At 35.3% G+C, this 21,928-nt stretch overlaps 1 protein-coding gene across 4 annotated transcripts in view; it reads left to right on the top strand.

The window, feature by feature from the left end:
• The window catches only part of CEP126 (centrosomal protein 126), an 87,916-nt gene that overhangs the window by 24,131 nt on the left and 41,857 nt on the right, over window positions 1-21,928 (top strand). For 3 of the 4 annotated variants that reach the window (XM_030829280.1, XM_030829281.1, XM_030829282.1), the window contains exons 3-4: window positions 8,572-8,717; window positions 12,375-12,486. In XM_030829280.1, coding sequence (XP_030685140.1) covers window positions 8,572-8,717; window positions 12,375-12,486 — 258 coding nt within the window. Of the gene's footprint in view, window positions 1-8,571; window positions 8,718-12,374; window positions 12,487-20,601; window positions 21,284-21,928 lie in introns of all 4 variants that reach the window. The other variant, XM_030829283.1, reaches the window with a different exon arrangement.

The following is a 21,928-nucleotide window of genomic DNA, read 5'->3' as shown; positions in this document are numbered from 1 at the left end:
CTGTTTGCAGATGATATGATTTTATATCTAGAAAACCCCATTGTCTCAGCCCAAAATCTCCTTAAGCTGATTAGCAACTTCAGCAAAGTGTCAGGATACAAAATCAATGTACAAAAATCACAAGCATTCTTGTACACCAATCACAGACAAACAGAGAGCCAAATCATGAGTGAACTCCCATTCACAATTGCTTCAAAGAGAATAAAATACCTAGGAATCCAACTTACAAGGGATGTGAAGGACCTCTTCAAGGAGAACTACAAACCACTGCTCAATGAAATAAAAGAGGATACAAACAAATGGAAGAACATTCCATGCTCATGGGTTGGAAGAATCAATATCGTGAAAATGGCCATACTGCCCAAGGTAATTTATAGATTCAATGCCATCCCCATCAAGCTACCAATGACTTTCTTCACAGAATTGAAAAAACTACTTTAAAGTTCATAGGCTGTTTAACAGTACTTGCCTGCTGTCCACTAGATACCAGTAGCACACCCCAGACATGACAATTTAAAATGTCTCTAGATATTGTCAAAGGTCCACTTGAGAGGAAAGGGGCAAAACTCTCCTCAGTTGAGAACCGCTTCTTTATAGTGAAATAAGATAGTGTGTAGCCTCTGATTTTGTTTTGATTCAAGATAGTTTTGCTTATTCTAGGTATTTTTACTTTTCCCTATAAATAAATCTGCCTGGTTTGGAGTGGGATTGTGGTGAATTTATATAACAATTTAGAGAGACTTGATAACAATTCTAATTGCATTAATAAAATTGAGTCTTGCAGTCCATGACCATAGCTTATCTCTTCTCCTCTTTCCCCCACCGTTTATTTTGGTTTGGGTTTTTTTGGTTTGTTTATTTAATTTCTCTCAGTGGCATTTTCTAGTTTTCAATACAGAAGTCTTGCATGTCTTTGTTTAATGACTCCTAAATATTTTGTATTTTGTATAATGCTTTTATTAATGAATTTATTTAAATTTCATTTCCCATTGTTTGTTGCTTATATGTTGAAATACAAATGATTTTTCTATATTGACTTTGTATTCTAAGAACTTGTTAAATTTTCTCATTAGTTCCAGGAGTTATTTTATATATTCTTTATGATTTTCTAGTTATATAATTATGTCATCTGCAAATAAAGAGAATTTAATGTCTATCTTTCCAGTCAGTATGGCTTTTACTTTTTTGTTGGCCTCAGTGAACTTTCTAGGACTTCCAGTGCAGTTGGGGAATAGGGGTAGTATGAGTAACCCTCTTTGCCTTATACCTTTTGGGGGAAGTATTTACTATTTCACCATTAACTATGCTGCTAGCTAGGGAATTTGGGTAGGTGCCCTCTATCAGATTGAAGAAGTTTCCTCTCATTCCTAGTTTGTTGAGAATTTTTATAAATATGCATTGAATACTGTCAAATACTTTTTCTACATTTATTTTGATGATCATATCACTTCCCTATTTTTTGTCAATATAGTGAGATGCACTAATTTCACATTCCATGGATAACCCTCATTTGGCAATGATATGTAATTTTTATAAATTGCTGAATTTTATTTGCTAATACAGATTGAGTGCTCATTATCTCAAATGCTTGGAACTACAAGTGTTGTGGATTTTAATTTTTTTTAGACTTTTGGAATATTTGCACATACATAATGAGTTATCTTGGGAATGGAACTCAAGTCTAAGCATGAAATTCATTTATGTTTGATATACATCTTATACACATAGCCTAAAGGTAATTTTATGTAATATTTTTAAATAATTTTTGCATGAAACAAAGTTTGTGTACATTGAACCATCAAAAAGCAAAGGTGTCATTGTCTCAGTCAACCACGTGGACAATCTGTGGTTGTTTGGTCATCACCACCATTCCTGAGTCTGAATTTATATGTTACTGATAAGCAATCATTTTCATATACTTATTCACACTTAAGTACTTAAAAGTAAAAAATTTGACAGATAACATTAACATAATGAAAAAATAATGTGTTCAAGGTAATGAACCAGTACAGTCATCACCGGAATACCTGTATCAGCTGTCAGACAATAGCAACAGCAAACAAAGGCAGACTTTCAGTCTTCATGTTAGTACTCAAAAGTTTCAAATTTTGTAGCAGTTCAGATTTTGAATTTGCAGATTAGAGATGCTTAACCTGTATTTTGTGAAGGATTTTTGTGTAATGTTGATGAGAGATATTGGTCTATAAATTTCTTTGCTTCTAATGTGTTGTCGGGTTTTGGAATCATAGTTATGCTGGCCTTATAAAACATGGTGGGGAGTGTTTTCTTCACCTCTATATTTTGAAAAAGGTTGTATATGATTGTTGTTTCTCTTTTAAACGTTTGACAAAAAAAATTATATCTGAACCTAGAGTTTTTTTGTGGGAAACTTATTAATTATAAATTATTTTATTAATGTGTAGAGGTTTTCATATTTTATTTTCTTTTGTGTCACTTTTGGAAAGTAGTTTTTTTTAAGAAATTGGTCCATTTTACCTAAGTTGTTGAATTTATTAGCATAAAGTTATTTGTAATATTCCCCTATTATTTTTTAAGGCCTGAGGTATTTGTAGTGATATACTGTCTTGCATTCATGATATTATTAATTTTTGTTTTCCCTTTTTTTCTTAATTGTTCTTGCTAGGAGTTTATCAGTTTTCTTAACATTTTCCAAAGCAACTTGTCTATGTTTTCTCTGTTTTTTTTTTTCTTACTATTTCATCAGTTTATTTTCTTTTTATTAGATTCCTTCGTCTTTAGGATAAATTTGCTCATCTTCTATCTTGTTAAGGTGGAAACTGAAGTCATTGATTTTAAACCTTTCCCCTTTTCTGGTATAGCATTTAAAATTATAAATTGGCCAAGCATGGTGGCTCACACCTGTAATCCCAAAACTTTGGAAAGCCAAGGTAGGAGGATTTCTTGAGGCCAGGAGTCAAGACCAGCCTGGGCAACAAATCAAGACCCCCTTCTCTACAAAAAAATTTAAAATAAAATAAAATAAAATTATAAATTTTCTTCCAAACACTCTTTTAACTGCATTTAACAAATTCAGTATGCTGTATTTTAATCATTCAAAATGTTTTTTTCTTCTCTTTAGATTTTTTTCTTTGATCTATGGTTTACTTAGAACTATGTTTTCATTTTTTCTCTAATTTCCAGTTATTTGGAGCTTTTCTAGATATCATAATTGATTTCTAATGTAAATGTGTTTTGGTCAAAAACATAATCTGTAAGATTTTAATCTTATGAAATTCATTAACATTTCTTTTATGGCTCAACATAAGATTTTTATGATTACTTGGGAAAAGGCTGTGTATTATGATTGTTGGGTATAAATTATTACTGTTCTATAAATATCAACTAGATTGACCCAGTTGATAGTGTTGTTCAAATATTCTATATTCTTACTGATACTTTTGTCCAATTGTTCTGTTACTAAGAAAGGATGTTACAATATGCACCTGGGATTGTGGATTTGTCCATTTCTATCTTTAGTTCTGTGTTTGCTTCATGTATTTTGAAGGTCTATTATTGGGTTCATATATCTATATAATTTTTGTGTCTTCCTGATGAATTGACCTTCCTATCATTATGAAATATTGTCTTTTACCTCTAGTAATACTCCATTTCTTAAACTCCAATATTAATAACACTCTAATAAATTTGTCTGTTATTAATATACATAGTCGAAAATTTCATCTGATATTAATGTAGTCAAATAAATTTCTCAAGCTTTTCCATTCTTTTGCCTTCAGTCCGTGTATATTTGCAATTGGGTCTTACTTTGTATCCATTCTAGCAAGTGTTAAGTCAGAAACTGTGAAGGGTCTGAGATTTTACCCTACTTGCAAACTAATAATTTAGCTTACCATGATTTCACTCAGTACCAATGAGATGGTTGTTCATTCATGTTGCCTGTTTTGAAATATTAAACAACAAATAACTTTTGTTTCCTTGTTTTCACAAGTGTCTGCCATATGACATAAAGGTTTAGTGTCTTCTTTGATAACTCAGATACGAGATATTACCAAACGACTTCAAATACTTTAATAGGGGAAGGCTTATAAACTCATTATTTAACAAATTCCCCTGAACATCTAGGCAGCCATGGATTTCTCAAACCAACTCTCAGATATACAGTGTTGTATAGAGTTAGCTCCGTATTAGCCATATTAAAGGACAGACCATCAAAGCATTTGCCCAGGAAACAAATCTGTAGGGATCACTGAAACATCACTAACATAAATCAGTAATACATACCAGCTGACTAAGATTCCTTCCTTACCTAACTAGATAAATGTAAATTGTTCTTATTACCAGTGAAGTAGATAGTGCTCTAAAAGAAAAATACAATAGTACAAAAAAAAAATCCCTGGAACAGACATCTCTGTTTAAAAAAATGTCATAGGTATAAGTTGTTTTATGCAGTTACATGCTGCACTATCAGCCACGAGACATAAAGACAACAGTTGCCTAAGTTGGCAGTTGCAGTGCACTGATACTCTGAAACTGAATAATGCATGACATAGTGCTGTTTACTAGGAAGATTTTAATATCACAAAACTAATTTCTAAAATTAAAAAAGTTTTATTCTTCAGAAAAGCATATATAATAAATGGATGTAATCCTTTTAAAATAACATAAGAAAATAAACAATTTTTGTTAATGAACATTTCTCCCCATCTCTACTAAATAAATGTTAACTGGCTTTTAAAATGCTTACTTACAGTTATTATTCTGGTCATTTGCTTCTATATAACAAACCACCCTAAAATTTAGTAGCTTAAAACAATTTATTAAAAATCTGTGTTGAATGTTTGAGCTGGTTTATTCTCCCTTGGAAGTTTCATGCTTTTGCACTCAGATTTGTGCTGTGGTTGGTGTTATCTGAAGATTCCACTTCGTTGGACATCCAAGATGGTTTCTTCAGTCACGTGCCTTGTGCTAGACTGAGAAGGCTAGAATAGTTGGAACCAAGCCAGTTATCTCTCTCCAGTGCTGTCTCTCCTGTTAGCTAGCTTGGGCTTCTTTTCAGCATGGTGATCTCAAAGTCACTGAAATTCTTATATGGGGTCTGGCTTTTCCTGGAGTGAGCATTCCAGAAGTCCAATTTGGAAGCTGCAAAATTCTAGCATGGGAAGTCACACAGTATCACTTCCATAACATTCTGTTGGTAATAAGAAAGTCACAGGGCCAGACTGATTAAAGGGGAGGGGATTACATAATCATGCTTCATTGGACATTATGTTTGGAGACTGACTATGGCTACCACAAGAGTGCCTGACACGTGATTTTATCTACTTGACACATGATTTTAATCTCAAGAGCATATGAATGTAGAATTTGGAACTTTTTAAGTTGACTCTGTCAGCTTCTGCTAAGCAAGCTGTGCCTCCTTCCTCCCAACAGAAAGAATACTCTATTATGACTCTCTATTTAATCGCTTTTGTTTTCTCTGTCTTCAAATACCACATTAAGTATATTCATATTGTTGGGTAACCATCATCATTATCCGTCTCTAAAACTTCATCTTGCCCAACTGGAATTCTGTACCCATTAAGCACTAACTCCCCATGCTACCCTCCCCACCAGCTGGTAACCCCCATTCTACTTTGTCTCTATGAATTTGAATACTGTATGTACCTCATTTAAAGTGAAATCATATAACATTTGTCCTTTTGTGAGTGGCTTATTTCACTTAGCAGAATGTTTTCAAGGTTCATTTATGTGTAGCACATGCCAGAATTTTCTTCCTTTTTAAGACTGAAAAAAATTCCATTGTATGTATATGCCACATTTTGTTTATCCATTCATCCGTTTATGAACAGTTGGGTTGCTTCCACCTTTTGGCTATTATGTATAATGTTACTATGAAAATGGGTATAAAAATATCTGTTTGAGTCTCTGTTTTCACTTCTTTGGGATATAGTCCTCAAAGTGAAATTCTTTTATCATCTGGTAATTCTGTTTAATTTTTTGAAGAATCAGCATACCAATTTCCACAGCTGCTGCACCATGTTACATTTCCACCAGCAATGCATAAGAGTTCCGGTTTCTCTACATCCTTACCAACAGTTCCTATTTTTATTTTGTTTTGTTTTTTAAATAATGGTCATCCTAATCGGTGTGGTGTGGCATTTCATTATGGTTTTAATTTGCATTTTCTTAATGATTAATGATGTTGAGCATCTTTTCATTTGTTTGTTTGTATTGTATATCTTCTTTAGAGAAATTTCTATTCAAGTCTTTTGCCCATATTTTAAAATCAGGTTGTTTTGTTGTTGTTGAGTTGTTGGAGTTCTTGATATCAATCCGTATCAGATATATGATTGGAAATATTTTCTCTCATTTCCTGTGTGGCCTTTTTACTCTGTTGATGGTGTCCTTGGATCCACAAAAGTTTTTAATTTTGATGAAGTTCAACTTATCTATTTTTCCTTTTGTTTGCGCTTTTAGTGTCATATCAAGAAATTATTGTCAAACCCAATGTCATGAAGCTTTTTCTGTATGTTCTCTTCGGAGGTTTGTTTTAGTCCCTGTATTTAGATATTTGATCCAGTTTGGGGTAATTTTTATATGTGCTGTAGGGTAAGAATCCAACTACATTGTTTTGCAGTATCCAGATATCCAACACCATTTTCTGTAAAGATTGTCCTTTTCTCACTAGATGGTTTTGGCATCCTTGTGGAAAATCATTTGGCCATATATAAGAGGGTTTATTTCTGGGCACTCTATTCTATTCCATTAGTCTATGTGTCTGTCTTTATGCTAGTACCACACTGCTTTGATTACGATAAATTTGTAGTAAGTTTTGAAGTCAGGAAGGGTGAAACGTTCCGTTTGGGGTGGTTTTTTTTTTTTCAATATTATTTTGGCTATTCAGGGTTCCTTGACATTGTATATAAATTTTAAAATGAATTTTGCTGTTTCTGCAAAGAAAAAAAAGTCATTGGGATTTGAAGGGATTGAATAGAATCTGAAGGTAGCTTTGAGTAGTGTTGTCATCTTAACAATATCTTCTTTGAATTCATGAACATGGTAGGTCTTTACATTTATTTGCATCTTTTTAAAATTCTTTCAGTGATGTTTTACAGTTTTTGGTGTAGAATTCTTTTGCCTCCTTAGTTAAATTTATTCCTAGGCATTTTTGTGCTATTGTAAATTGAGATTGTTTATTTCCTTCCTGCATTGTTCATTGTTAAGTGTATAGATATGCAACTGGTTTATATGTGTTGATTTTGTATCCTGCAACTTTGCTGAATTCATTTATTAGTGCTGGTTTTACGTGGAATCTTTAGGGTTTTCTACATATAAGATTATGTCATCTGGACTAGAGTTAATTTTACTTTTTCCTTTCCAGTCTGGATGCCTTTTTTTTTTTCTTGCCTACTTACTGTGGCTATAACTTCTAATATTATGCTGAATCAAATTATAAAAGCAACTTCTTATCTTGACCTGGGGAGATTCTTGAAGGAGATTGTTTTGGGAGCTAAAAATCTTCTCCCCCACCTCTGGTGCTACATCACTACATTCTACCTATCTCATATGTTGGACCACTTGGAGATCTATAGTCCTCTATCACCTGAAAGTATATATAGTTTCCTTAATCTGAGCTATTTAGAGTAGAATAATGTTCTAGCCAGGAGAGGTCTTTAGAAAGATGGTTAATAGTGTAACCTATGGCACTAAAAATTCTAAAAGAGTTCTTACCAACCATCTCCTAACCCCACGCATTCTACGGAGTTCCCTTTGGAGGTTTCTCTGCCAGTGATTTGTAGGCTTGCCTTTTCATTTTTTTTTTCATTTTCCAGCAAATAATTATTGAATCATACACACATATGCGCATGTGCACGCACACACACACAGTCTTCCAAGGACAAAATCAATTTTTGAGACAGTACAGCTTAAACTAGAGAACATAAATTCAAGTGTCTGGGGGTAATCAGAAATAAATGAAATAAGAAAGTTAAGAAAAATAGGGAATGGCAGGGATTAGGGGCAGGTGTTTGGAGCTATGTGTGATTAAGAATCCAGATTTGCCAGATCTTCCAAATTTTGAAAAGAAACTGGAAATCCACATTTTTGTGTAAATTTCCTGAATTTTTAGCACAGTTCCAACTTAAAATGACAGCCAATTTTAAACTTGTGGTCCAAAAGAAAGATAAAAATGTACAGATTTTATTGAATACGTCATAATTTTCAAAGCTACTTCTTTCACTAATGAATTCATTCTTCACATTACAGAAAATGCCATAACTTCCTTAAAAATGGCTTTTTCCACAGCACAGTTTGCGAGGTGGGAATAGGTATGCAAACCTGCCAGAAATTAGAAAGGGCTGCATTAGAGAACCTTCTCTTAGTTGCAAGAGACCTGGATACAGTTCTGAAATGACCATTTACAAAGAAATAAGTCTTTGGAAAACACCTCTTTTAAAAAATTTAAAATTTGTTGTTTTTAAATAAAATTTTGAAATATGAAAACATTGTTATATAATAAATGCATCATTTTGAAACTATTTTCTAAACTTACCACCTGTTTCTGTTGCCTACTTTGTGTTTTAAATATAGAGCTTTTGAGGAGAAACGAAAAGAACAAGAAGAAAAAGAACACCAAATTAGAGAACAAATACTTCAACAAAGAAAACAGAAGTTTGAAGAAGTTACTGAAAAATTCCAGCGTGCCCATATTCCTCTTTCACAGCGGAGGAAAGCAGGTGCCTTAATTTCTAGAACAATATGAGAACATAAATTAAAGTTTTAATCTCATTTGACATGAGTAGACAATAAAATCATAAATGAAGAAATGAAGTGGAAACAAACTAAAAAGACCAATATGACTTTTGAGTAAAAGCACTTTAACCAAATGAAAAATAGTCATTTGATTCAGGTTTAATTCAGAGAATATTGTTGGCTCTATTACTAAATTCTGAAACTCACAGTTTGATTTGACTTCCAACTGGTTACAATGGTTTATCTTTTTAAAATTGATTTGGTAAGTAGCTTAGTACAAAGCAAATTTAACATTTGGGTTCAGAAAATTAGTGTCACATTTATTCTAGTATTTTTTAATGGTTTGGCTCAAATTCATATTTGAGAGACTGGCAGAACAAAAAGAAAGTCTACAGAGTTATATAATCCAACAGGATAAAAACTTGGAACCAGTTAAGAATTTAAATATGATTATGGTTGGTTCTTTTGTATTATATCTATGTTTTTATACCTTAAATAGTAAGACAATTAACAATATGTCAAAGCTTCATAAAGAATAGTGATAAGCAGAACCTTTATGTATTCAGCAAACATATGGTGTACGGTGTTGTACTTAGCCTTAGGCTAAGCTGAGATATAGAAAAATCTAATTGCATTCTACCATTAAAGGTCTCACAACCTGTTTTGGAGATGAGAGTGGTATAAGTAATGTCAATAACGTAATGATAATTGCTATGGTAGCAGAATGTGTAAAGTGCTGTAAAGTGCCGTGAGAGCACAGAGGAAAGAACACTAAACCTATGTCAGGACATCAAGGACATCATTCTTGGAAAAATGACTTAAGTCGGATCTTAACAAATGAGCATATTGCAAAGCAAACAGAAAATAAAAGGACATCCCAGGCAAAAGAACAGCTTGTACAAATAAATTATGTATTTCAGTGTATCTGAAGCATAGGATGGGGAAAAGAAGAAAAATGAATATGAAGCTAGAAAAAATAAGAGGTAGCCAGTTCTCAAAGAGCTTTATATGCCATGCCAGGAATTTCATCTTTATGCAAAATACAGTCCACTTACAGTTTTTTTTAACAAGAAAGCAAGCCATTGCTGTGTTAGTAATAAATATTACTGTTAATAAAGGCAGCTAGTAAAACTGTGCTAAATAACAGTAGCTTAAACATGATAACAGTTTATTTTTCTCCCATATAATATGAAGTCCTGTGGTAAGCAGTCAAGAGCTGGTTTGATGATTATACTGAGCTGAGAGACAGAAGGATCATCTGTCACTCGGCTCAAAAGTCTTTAGTACACAGTTTATACCCTCACTGTCATGGTCACATGGTAGCTGCTAGAGCTCAACCATCATACCAGTGTTCTAGGCAGGAAGAAAGAACAGGAAAAAAAGGTGTACCTCTGAGATCTCTGCTTGGCAACTTTATTTGCAAGGGAGTCTGAAAAATAGTTTTTTTAATGTAGGTATATTGCTACCCCTAACTATATAGGGTCTGTTACCAAGGAAAAAAGGGAAAATGCATATTAGGTGGGGAACTAGGGGTCTCTGCTATAATTAGATTTGTTAGAAAGATAATTATAGTTACAAGATGGAATATAGATTGAAGTAGAGACTTACTAAAGTAAGTAGACTAGTAGGATACTATTTAAATAATTATGGGAAGAGATGTTAAGCTCCTAAATTAAAGCATTGCATTAAGTGTAAGAGATAAGATTCATATTCATCCATATCCATATTCATCCTTTTTTTTTTTTTTTCAAGACGGAGTCTTGCTCTTCTTCGCTACTGTGCCCAGCCAGAGATACTATATTCAAGACATATAATCACGGCCAGCCGAGGTGGCTCATGCCTGTAATCCCAGCACTTTGGGAGGCCGAGGCAGGTGGATGGCTTAAGAGCTGACAAGTTCAAGACCATCCTGGGCAACATGATGAAACTCAATCTCTACAAACAACACAAAAATTAGCCAGGCATGGTAGTTCATGCCTGTAGTCCCAGCTACTCAGGAGGCTGAAGTGGGAGGGTTGCTTGAGCCCAGGAATCGGAGGTTGCAGTGAGCCAAGATCACACCACTGTACTCCAGCCTGGGCAACAGAGGCAGACCTTATCTCGAAAAAAAAAATAAATAAATAGATATAGTCAGTAGGATTCAGTTACTGATTTCACTGAAAATGGTTAAAGAAGCTGGGCGAGGTGGTTCATGCCTGTAATCCCAGCACTTTGGGAGGCTGAGGCAGGTGGACCACCTGAGGTTGGGAGTTCAAGACCAGCCTGGCCAACATGGTGAAACCCCATCTCTACTAAAAATACAAAAGTTAGCCAGGCATGGTGGCGGGTGCCTGTAATCCCAACTACTAGGGAGGCTGGGGGAAGATAATTGCTTAAAAACCCAGGAGGCAAAAGTCGTAGTAAGCAGAGGTCGCACCACTGCACTCCAGCCTGAGCGACAGAGCAAGACTCTCAAAAAAAAAAAAAAAAAAAGTGGTGGAAGAGAGGCTAGAAGGAGAACAGTGCCTCTATAAATTAGCAGAAAACCTTATTTTAAACATTCAATAAATAATTTTTAAATTAATTTATTACTTTGATAGATGCATCCTTTATGATGTGAATATCAGTAAACTATCCTGTAGCTTTGCATTCTTCATGTAATCACCAGTTGAATAGGGAAATGGATTGTCTCTAGAGTTCAAGTTTGAACTAACCCTTACATAATAACATGCTATTTTTGCTTAAACATTTTAAATAAATTACAAACATTGTAATAATGGAAAAGTCTGATGACATGTTGGTGTTTTAAAAAAAGAAAAGAGGAAGATAGTTTGGAAGTACCCACGAAGAGCTAAAGCCAGAAATTCACTCACCCTATTTCCAGGTCTTGAGTTATTTATAGTATATGATATACTATAGATACCATGTATAGATAGTATAGTATATTTATAGTATATAATGGGAGGGAAATGATGTCTCCATTTGAGAGGGTTGTAAGAGAAGACAATATTTAGAGAGAGAAGTAGGGTGAAATAGAGTACGTTGAATACCAAAGTGCACAGTGGAAGGAGTTGAGAAAGTGGATATATGTAGGACATGGGGTTATATTAAAGGTTGTGCAGGACAGTATATGGATGAGTGTCCATAATAATGTATGACCTTGAGCAAGTTACTTGCCTTCTCTATGCCTTAGTTTCCTCAGTTGTAAAATTCAAATATACCTCATAGGCCGTAGTGAGGGTTAAATAGTTTATGTGCGTTAAATGTTTAAAAATAAGGTCTATAACTAAGTGCTCAGGAAATGTTAGTTGGTGTTTTTGTATGTTCCCCTTTTCTTCATAGGAATATTTATAAATTGTGTCAGAAATTTATGGCACTATGAGATCAAATATAGGGGAGTTTGCATGCCAGAATGAAGAGCCCAGACATTTCTCAAAGTCTCTTTTTTCCTGATAAGTATTCTTAAAATTGGTGATGAAAACTTTGAGGTAACACATTCTCTTTTGGGAACTGAATGTCAAAATTTAAAGTATCTGAAAATATTTTATTTTTTTTACAAAAGTTTTAAAGTACTATTTTATCATTAACCAATTAAATTATATGTAAAGTGACCACTGAAGATAATGTGATTCTGTACTGTTCGGTCTTTATTATCTCTTTAGTTTTCCCAAAACCGGTTCCTCCATTAGAAGAGGCCCTCAAACAAATTCAGGAATCCAACTTAAAATCAGAAGTAAACCTTCCCTTTTCCCGTAGACCAACAATAAACTGGAGGTAAGTAATTTATGATTATTGTATACAATTATTACAATAATTGTATAACCATCTAGTTGCTGTGCTTGTCAGCTTTTTCATCAGCTACTCCTCACCTATGTTTTAGAGTTTATTCTTTTATTTTTACAGATTAAATTGAGGTAGAGTAGAATGAAAATTGCTCAAAGAATAGGTCAGAATTCCAATTTGTTGTCTTAAAGTCCTTGGTATTACAAAATACTATGTATGTTAAATAATGTTTGTGGAACGTACCATCAAAACACTTTTTAAATATTGATATTGGTATTTTGATTAAAATGTTGATATCTTTACTGAGAAGAGAAAATTATGTTGAACTGTAATAAATTTAGGTAAAAAGAGTAATTTTATGGTAGAAGTGGGTTTTTCCTCACTGAAAATCTCTCCTGGATGTCTTGAAAAGGCTACAGAGTCTTCTGGTTCTTCTGCAGGATGGCATAAGTGAATCATCTAGAAGTAATAGAATGAACCAATCAACCACTGGGTACCCTCAGACATTCTGTATCTTCCATTTATTTATTCCAAACATTTGTTAACGCTACTACATGTATAGAAGTAGATCAGGCATTATAAGGGGATATGGAGAAGTATATACTATTATAAAATATAATCCCTAGTGTATAATCTAAATGATAAGTGAAACAGTGTTTCAGAAATATAGAATAGTGCCAAATGAGTAATTACAATAATATATAAAATTCATTTATATAAATACATCTACAATTCAGACAATAAATTATGTTAGTATTTTACCTGTGCATAATGTTACTCCATTTTTAGAATATCTGTGGGCAACAGTTCCCTTGATTAGGACTAAGAACAAGTAAATGTATCCTCTTGATCCTAATTAGAGTTCAGGAAAGACCTCATGGGACAGAGAATTCTTCAGCAAAGCTTTGAAGAAAATAGTAGTTATTTGGAACAAGTGAGTGGATGGCATTTTAGACAGAGAGATGAGCATGTGCAAAAGCCAAGGGCAATCGAAGGCATGATATACTCTAGGAGTAAGAGTATGTGTACCTCATAGAATGCAAAATACAGATGGCTTTGCCAGATACAAGATTGGAGAGAGAAGTGCATCTGTATGCCAAGAAATATAAACTTTATCTTGAGAGTTTAAGAGGAGTCAATGAATAATTTTAGGCAAATTAGTGATAAGATGAAATTTTCTTTTTAAACATATTATTCCAGTCCATTGTGAACAATTATGGATAATGGATTGAAAGCTGGGGATATTTCAATAAATGTAGAAATTATATAGCCTAGAGCTCAAGAGAAAGACTTAGGCTAAAGGCATTTGAAGCCAAGGTAATGGATATGGTCATCTATGGAGAATATGTATGTGATGAGCGCTGAAGAACAGCAACATTTAAGGAAGTGGAAAAAGAAGAGAAGCTTGCAAACAGAATGGCTAGAATGGTTCATATAGGACTAGGAGAGGTCAGTATCATGAAAACTAGGGAAGGATAAATTTTGATGGGAAAAACATAGTTTACAGAGATCAAATGACTTCTAAAGAATCAGACACATAATGTCTGTCAGTCAGGATCCTGGCAGGGAACAGGAGGCACACTTAAAAGAGGTGACTGAGAGGTTAAGTAAGGGACTATAAAACCAACAAAGGATGGTAAACCACCCCCAGAACTGACACAAAGTCAGTATTACCAACACAGACCTGAACTGAAAAGAGCTATACTGTAGAAGAAGGAGGCTGGACAGGTCCTGTGGTCCTGGGGAGAGCAATGTAAGCCACTGCTAAACCAAGCCCAGCAGGGAGGAAGTCAGAGGAATAATTACCAAAAACCTCTTTCTTCTGTCACCCTCTTTTCTCCTTCTGGTACCTTCCAGTGGCCAAACTCAGCCATAAATCAAAGAGCAAGGGATCATTCGGTCTCTTGGAGCAGAGTCAAGTAGAGAAATGTGGTAAATGAATCTGGAGGGGCAAAGAGAATATCCAACATAGAAACAATGGGTCCACTGTATTTCACAACAAAAAAAGTTACTGGCAACTTTTGTCAGACCAATTTTAGTGGAGTGGTGGGGGCAGAAAATAAATTGCAATGAGTTGAAGAGAAATGGAGAGCAAAAAGGATAACAAGTTTAGTTTGACTGTGAAAGTTAGAGAGTGATAGGACAATAGCCAGAAGAGATGTATGGCCAATATATGGCCTTTCCCTTAAGAGAGATCTTATGATGTTTAAATATGAATATTAAAGTGATGAGCAACAGAATTGCAGTCTAGAAAGGTAGAGTAGGATAAAAATGTAAGTACTTATTCTGTGTTATACATTGATTAGCATGGGTTACACATGTGAATGAGATATGGTCCTCTGCCTAGCAAGGGTTTGCAATTACATTATAATACTGTTTGTTGGTCTTTACAACATAATACACATGTAATACTGTATAATGGGAGTTGTTACAGAAATACTAGCAAAGTAATAAAGAAGTACAGCATTGAAGGTAGAAGGTAGTCTTAAAGAATGAGTTAAGATTTATCAGAGAAGCATGCGTTGGGTTTTAGGCATGTGCAGTGCTACAGTGTTGTGGAAGGCATAGACCCCTGAGGAAATAGAACTTAATTCAAGTGTCGGGACTGTAGGATGTGTTGCTGATGGGACAGGGGATGATCTAGAAATGTAGACTGCGATCAGATGTAAAATGTTTGTATGCCTAGCAAGTGAGTGTGAACTTTATCCTGTAACCAGTGGGGAGCCAATGGAGGTTTTTCAGCAGGGGAGTGATGGCATCCTCTTTCTTATTTTAGAAAGATAAATGGTGCAAATGTTGGAGAATAGAGAGGATAGGGAGAAATTGGAGGCAAGGAGATCAGAGAGGAAATTATTGGAATAACCCAAGGGATAGATCCTTACTGCCTAAACCAGAACAGTACTATTTTGTATAGTGAAGAAAGGATGGCTCTGATAATAAACGGTTTTGAGTAGTGAGAGGATGAGAGAGAAGAAAGAATGAAGATAATGTGCTTTCACAGTGCAGAGAAGTAGCATAAAGAAATAAGAGTTTAAGGATGTTGATCAACCAGAAGTATAAGAATTGAAGTATAAGCTGGGCATAGTGGCCCACACCTGTAATTTCAGTGCTTTGGGAGGCTGAGGAAGGAGAATCAATTAAGTACAGGAGTTCAAGACCAACCTGGACAATAGAGCAAGACCCCATCTCTACACACACACACAAAATGTAAAAATTAGCTGGGAATGCTGGCATACACCTGTAGCTCTAGCTACTCGAGGAGATCAGGAGAAGGATCACTTGAGCCCAGGAGTTGGAGCCACAGTGAGCTATGATCACACCACTGCACTCCAGCCTAGGTAACAAGAGTGAAATCCTGTCTCAAAAGAAAAAGGAGAAGGAGAAGGAAAAAGAAAAGAACAAGAAGATGAGGAAGAGGAGGAGAAAGAAGAGGAAGAAGAATTGGAGAATAGACAGAATAGAAGCAGAAAGAAAAGATATTTTATTAAAAGAATAGATGAGTTTGATATAGGACAAAGGAAATGAAAAAAGGCAAAAAAATAAAAAGCAACTCATATTTTGAGTCTTGCCGATTAAGGGAATGTGATTAACTTTTTAAAATTCCCTTTGAGCCTTCTGAATTGAGGGGATAAATATCCATGTAGAAGTGTGTAAAAATAATTTAACCAAAGATGAGGTGAGAGGCCAAGGCTATAGAAATAGATTTGAAAGTTATGATTGTATATATTGTTGCTTAATTTTCATATGTACTTTTGTCCTCACAACCAGATTGTAATATTCTAAAGGACAGTGTCTCAGTCTTACATATGCAGGTATTCCCTATAGTGCTTAATTCAGTACTCATGTTGGAGGTATTCAATAAATACTTTGAATGGAAAAATATCACTGACATGAGTGAACACTTCTCAAAGTGTGTAAAAGTGACCCGAAGTTAGATATATGAGGAGGATATTTATCCGAGACAAACACCGAGAAGAAACTTCAACCAGAAGGAATATTAGCATGTGAAAGGGCATAGAATCATAAAAGGCATGTTATGTTAAGGGAGCTACAAGTAGCTCAATTTGGCTAATGTGTACAGTGAGGAGAGAGTTGTGGGCAGATAGGTTGGAAAGGAAGCCGTAAGTTAGATCATGAAGAGCCTTGTTAAGGAGTTTGTTTTAAAAACAATTACTGAAAGATTTGAAGCAAACATACAATATTTATAGGTTGGAAATATTGCCAGAGTGGAAAAGAAAAGGGGAACACTAAAAATAGAAAAATCAGGTAAAATGGCATTTTAGTTGATGAAAACAATGACTTCTTGAAAGCTATTTAGAAGGTAGAATCAATATGCCTTGGTAACTGTTTAAGACCTGGAGTGACTGGGAAGAATCAAAGATGACTCCAGAGATTAGATCTGGTCAGTGAATAAGTGGTAAAACCATTTATCAAAATGAGGACTATGAGGTTAAGAGGGTGTCGATCTCATGTTAAGTGTTCTTACCTCAGTAAAAAAAAAAAAAAAAAAAAAAAATGAATATGAGGGAAGAATAAATAGGTTTAGGGGAGGAAGTAATTGGAAGGAGAATGACATGTTTGAGTTTGAGACACTTATGAGATAATCAAGAGCCAATTTCTTATAGTAAGAAATCTGGGCCATGAATGTAGATATGACAGTCATCAATGAATGAATAAAGTTAAAGTCATGGCAGTATCCACCAGTGGTAGTCTTAGATTCAGCTAAACAATCGAACTCCCTTAACTGTACCAGGCTATGTTTGGCTTCAATTAGAGACCAGAAAACACTGCATGCCAACTAGGTAACATTCTTCAATAGGAGGAATCCTTATAGAAGGCCACAAAGCAGTTGAGGGGCTAGTTTTTGCTATGTTTCTACCCTCTACAAGTGACAGCTGAGGTTTAAGGCTTATAATGCTTACATTATCACAATGGGTGGGCATCTACCTACTCTGGATAAGAGGCCCCATGTTCTAAACAGGAACAAATGTTTTTTGTAATGGCTCCATATGAATTGCTCCCATGGAAGAGATATGTCTGGTAATAAAAATTATCATACTCAAGGAAACTCAAAACTATAGCTTTCTAGCAGATATCTATGGTTTCTTTGCAGTCCTCTTAGTCCAGATGTGGTTTACCAATGAAGGGCCATTTTTACCATAATCAATGTGCCTTGTAACACAGCTTAAATCCTACTAATTATCCAGAGAAATAGACTTAGAAAGTTAACTCAAAGTTGAATTGGTCCATAGAGAAGGAGAAGATTTAGTTAACCCTTTACTCACACACTAATATAGATAAGGTCACATAGACAGTATAAGTAAGATTACAAAGAAAGTATGGATATAGATAAGAAAAAAAAAGTCACATAACTCAAAAATTTTAGCATATAAAGGACAGGCAAAGAAAGAGGAGCTCAAGAAAGAGCCTGAGAAGGAACAACCAGAGAAGTAAGAAAATAAAAAGGAAATGTGATGATGTGGAAACCAACAGAATTAAAATCAAGAAAGATAGTGGTCAAGAAAAACCCATTTTTGCAATTATTAGGTAATTAGTTAACCACAAGCAAAGTAGTACATTGAAGTGATAGAGGTGGAAACCAGATAACAGTTAGGTTAAGAGACAGGTGGAAGTTGTGGTAGTAATATAATTTACTACCACATTATATGTGGCAATATAATTTTAGAGTACTCTATAGGAAAGCTTGTCTGAAAAGAGATGACAAACAATTAGAGGGAGTCCCAGGATTTATTTAGACTAATTTTAAAAATTCTAAACCAGTTAATATAGAAGCAATGTACATTTTTTATACAGGGCTTCTTCACTTTCAGGGTTTTTTTCTATCAGTTGTTATACTTTATGTTAATTGGATTATTTTTCCTTTTTTTTTTTTTTGAGACGGAGTCTCACTCTGTTGCCAGGCTGGAGTGCAGTGGTGCGATCTTGGCTCACTACAACCTCCGCCTCCCGGGTTCAAGCGATTCTCCTGCCTCAGCCTCCCAAGTAGCTGGGATTATAGGAATGTACCACCACACCCAGCTAATTTTTGTATTTTTAGTAGAGACTGGATTTCACCATTTTGGCCAGGAGGGTCTCGATTTCTTGACCTCGTGATCCACCTGCCTCGGCCTCCCAAAGTGCTGGGAATTCAGGCATGAGCCACCACGCCCAGCCAGATATTTTCAGTTTTTAAAAACTCTTGTAGAATGAAGAAAAGCGTAGGCATTTTTCTTGTTCAACAGTGTGCAGTTGCTTGAAGTCTTAGAAGAGTTAAACTGTCAGAACAACTTTGCTTTCCCTGTAGCAAATATGTAGATGTTATTACAGCAAGTCTATGCTAGGATCATTAAATAACACACATCATCTTTGTTTTATGAGAAATGATCTTCATTGTGCATTAGAATACCTAGTTAGTTTTCATGTTATTTTAACATACTATTTTGACTTTGACTTCATGGTATCTATATCTATCTGTGTGTGTGTATGTTTATATATATATATATCACATAAATTCTATGTATTTGGAAAACAACAAGTGTATACAATGTATAGTGAGAACACTATGATTTACTTATTAAAAAGTTAGACTTCTCTCCACAGATAACCAATAGTCTTAAGTAATGTATATGAAAGTGCTTTGTAAACTTTGAAATTCTATGTAAATATGAGATATTGGAATATTAAGAATCAGGTGTTAGGTTAATGGACATATTTTTATTTATTGAAAATATAATTAAGCTGAAACCATTGATAAACTACTATCACATTAAAAATACATTTTCAGTGGAACGTAAACCTAAATGTGTTAAGAAATAAAGTAATGCCAAGAAATAAGAGGCTTACAAAGAAGCAGAGGTATATCAGTAAGATTATTCTAATGTGGAAAATGTTAGTGGTAGATAAAAATCAGATGTTGGCAATGTGATCATGTAAAAGAGAAAAAAAATGTATGATAAAGTGCAGGGCATTCAGTGCTTAAGCCCCAAGATAAATTGGAGAATATGTTCTCATGAACATAGAAGCTGCTTCAGCAAATAGTGAGATATAAGAATATTAATAAGGGAGTAAAGTTAAAAATATAAGAAGTAATTAGTCTTCTGTCACCACCAAATCTTTATCATAAAGCTAACATGCTTGACCATTCTGGAAGGTGTAAGGTAAAAGGGGATATATTGTCTCCCATATTAAATGGTTAAACTTTAATAAAATGATACTGCTAGATATCTATCTCCAATATCCATGTATTTGTGGTGGGGCAGTTGATCCTGAACTACGTGCTACATTGAGAAATCTGGCTGGAGCTGAGCAGTTATCTATTGACCTCTATTTCCCTTTGAACTCATGCTTTAAACCAGATTGTCCAGCCCGTATTCCTGTATCTGTATGAGTAAAAGGCTTCTGAAAAGTGAAAATACTCTAAGAGCTAGAAATAAGAAATGGCAAACCTGAATAAGCTATGTACATTTTTCAGTCCATGTGAGAGGACACTGGTTGATCAAAGGATGATCATGCATGGACCCTATGGACAAGAAAATAACATGAATCAAAAGCCTAGAGGCAGCCCAATAAACCAAAAAAATAATCTTAATAAGGCTCTCTACCTGCCTGTCCAAATGCTTTTCCACCTGTGCAGATCCATTCCTGCCTGTCCAGCTGTCTCCACACCTGATCCCTACTTACCTAATCAACTGTCTCCTCCGCGGGTCCCATTGCGGTCCCACCACTTCCAAATTCTTCCTAGCTACCCAACTGTTTCTCCTACCCGCCAGCCCCATATACTGCCTATCCATCCATCTGTACCCTCTACTCTTCCAAAGACCTTTCCACCACCAGTCCCATTACTGTCTTACCCAATTAAATATCGTCCTCGTCCTCCAACCCCGGCTACTTCCAGCATTTCTAGCAGTTTCCCTCGTCTACCAGCACCAATTCCTTCTTGCCCACCTGGCCATCTACCCCACCCACCCCAAAGTTCTCCAATCATTCCTGACCCTGAGTCACAGAACAAGTTATTTTACAAAACTTTCAGACCCAAACATTTCCTTCCAGCACAGCATTCTACTGCAGCCACTCTAATGCCTACCCTTGTTCGTCGTTCCCTTCCAGCTCAACTGGTTGTTTCCCCAACCCCTTTGGAACCTCTCCCTGTTTTGAAGCCTTCCTGTTTATCCAGTCACCCCCCTCATCCACCAGTCCCCACTCTTTCTTATGTCACTCCGTTGCCTGCACATCCTGCTAACTTGGATCCTTTTCAGTCAATCCAGCAATCTGTTCCACAAGCCACAGCATTGTCAAATCAGCCCAAGGCCTTTGCAGATCATCCGCCAGCCTCAGTTCTCTCCCTTGCATCTCCCTGTCATTCTCCATCTTCTTCTTTGCCTTCATCTCCTTCTACTTCCACATCCTTTTCTTCAGCCTGTATACTGTTTTCTTCCTCCTTATCTATTCTTTCCTCTTCTTCGACTTCCTCTTCTACTTCTCCATCCTTACCTCCTTCATCTATCCCTCTTTTTTCCTCTCCTTTGCATTCATCTTCCTCTCCAGGTTTGCCTACAACTTATTTAGCTTTTCCCTCTCCAATTTCTCCTGTTTCTTCTTCCTTTATGATTTCCTCTTCCTTTCCCCCTATTCTTCACTCTCCTTCTGTTTCTACCTCCCCATCTCCTTTTATTCCTATCCACCCCTTCAATCCTCCTCACTGGGGGAAGAAAGTAGAGAAGAGAAGAGAAGAAAGTGGAGTAGAGAAGAAAGGAATAGAGAAGAAAGTTGAGACACGACAACTTTAAAGGTAAATAAATTGAGTTTATTAGATATTTTGTAGATATAGCAATATTTTGTTTGGGAAGGGCAACTAAAGGGGAAGGATTATCTAAGAGTAGTAAAGTGTAAAAGGAAGAGACAGAAACATACTCTCAATGTTCAGGAACTTGTATTAAATACCTTCTTGCTCTCCCTGATTAAATGTGTGATCACAAAGGGATAGTTAATCTAGTAATCATTGACCTTGACTACTACAGTCTGTCCAAATAAAGATATATATATGGATATTGGAGATAGGTAATAGGTATATATCACATGTGGCCATTGTCACCTTCCAAAACATTTTTATTCTCATTAAAGTGGGAATAGTTTAATTGAATTAGGAATAAATGCTCTTGGGATTCACACTGCCAGCCCCAGTGCAGCAGCATTCAGCTATATGATAGTCTCATCCCCATCCTATCCTCCCCCAAAAATCTTCTTTAGTTCTTTGCTTTCACTTTGTATATGTGCTGAAATGTAACATGCTGTAGGTTTGCAGAAGATACAAAATTCTAATAGAAAATGATGTCATGCGCTGAAAATGTTTGGATGGCTTTTAGCATAGTAAAGGTAGACTCTATATCAAGGATACGCTTCTGTGACATAAAAAGCATGCTTATATTCCTGTTTA

Source organism: Nomascus leucogenys, chromosome 15 (genome assembly GCF_006542625.1).
Source record: "Nomascus leucogenys isolate Asia chromosome 15, Asia_NLE_v1, whole genome shotgun sequence".
NCBI classification, from domain to species: Eukaryota; Metazoa; Chordata; class Mammalia; order Primates; family Hylobatidae; genus Nomascus; species Nomascus leucogenys.
This window is presented reverse-complemented; position numbering and strand designations above follow the sequence as displayed.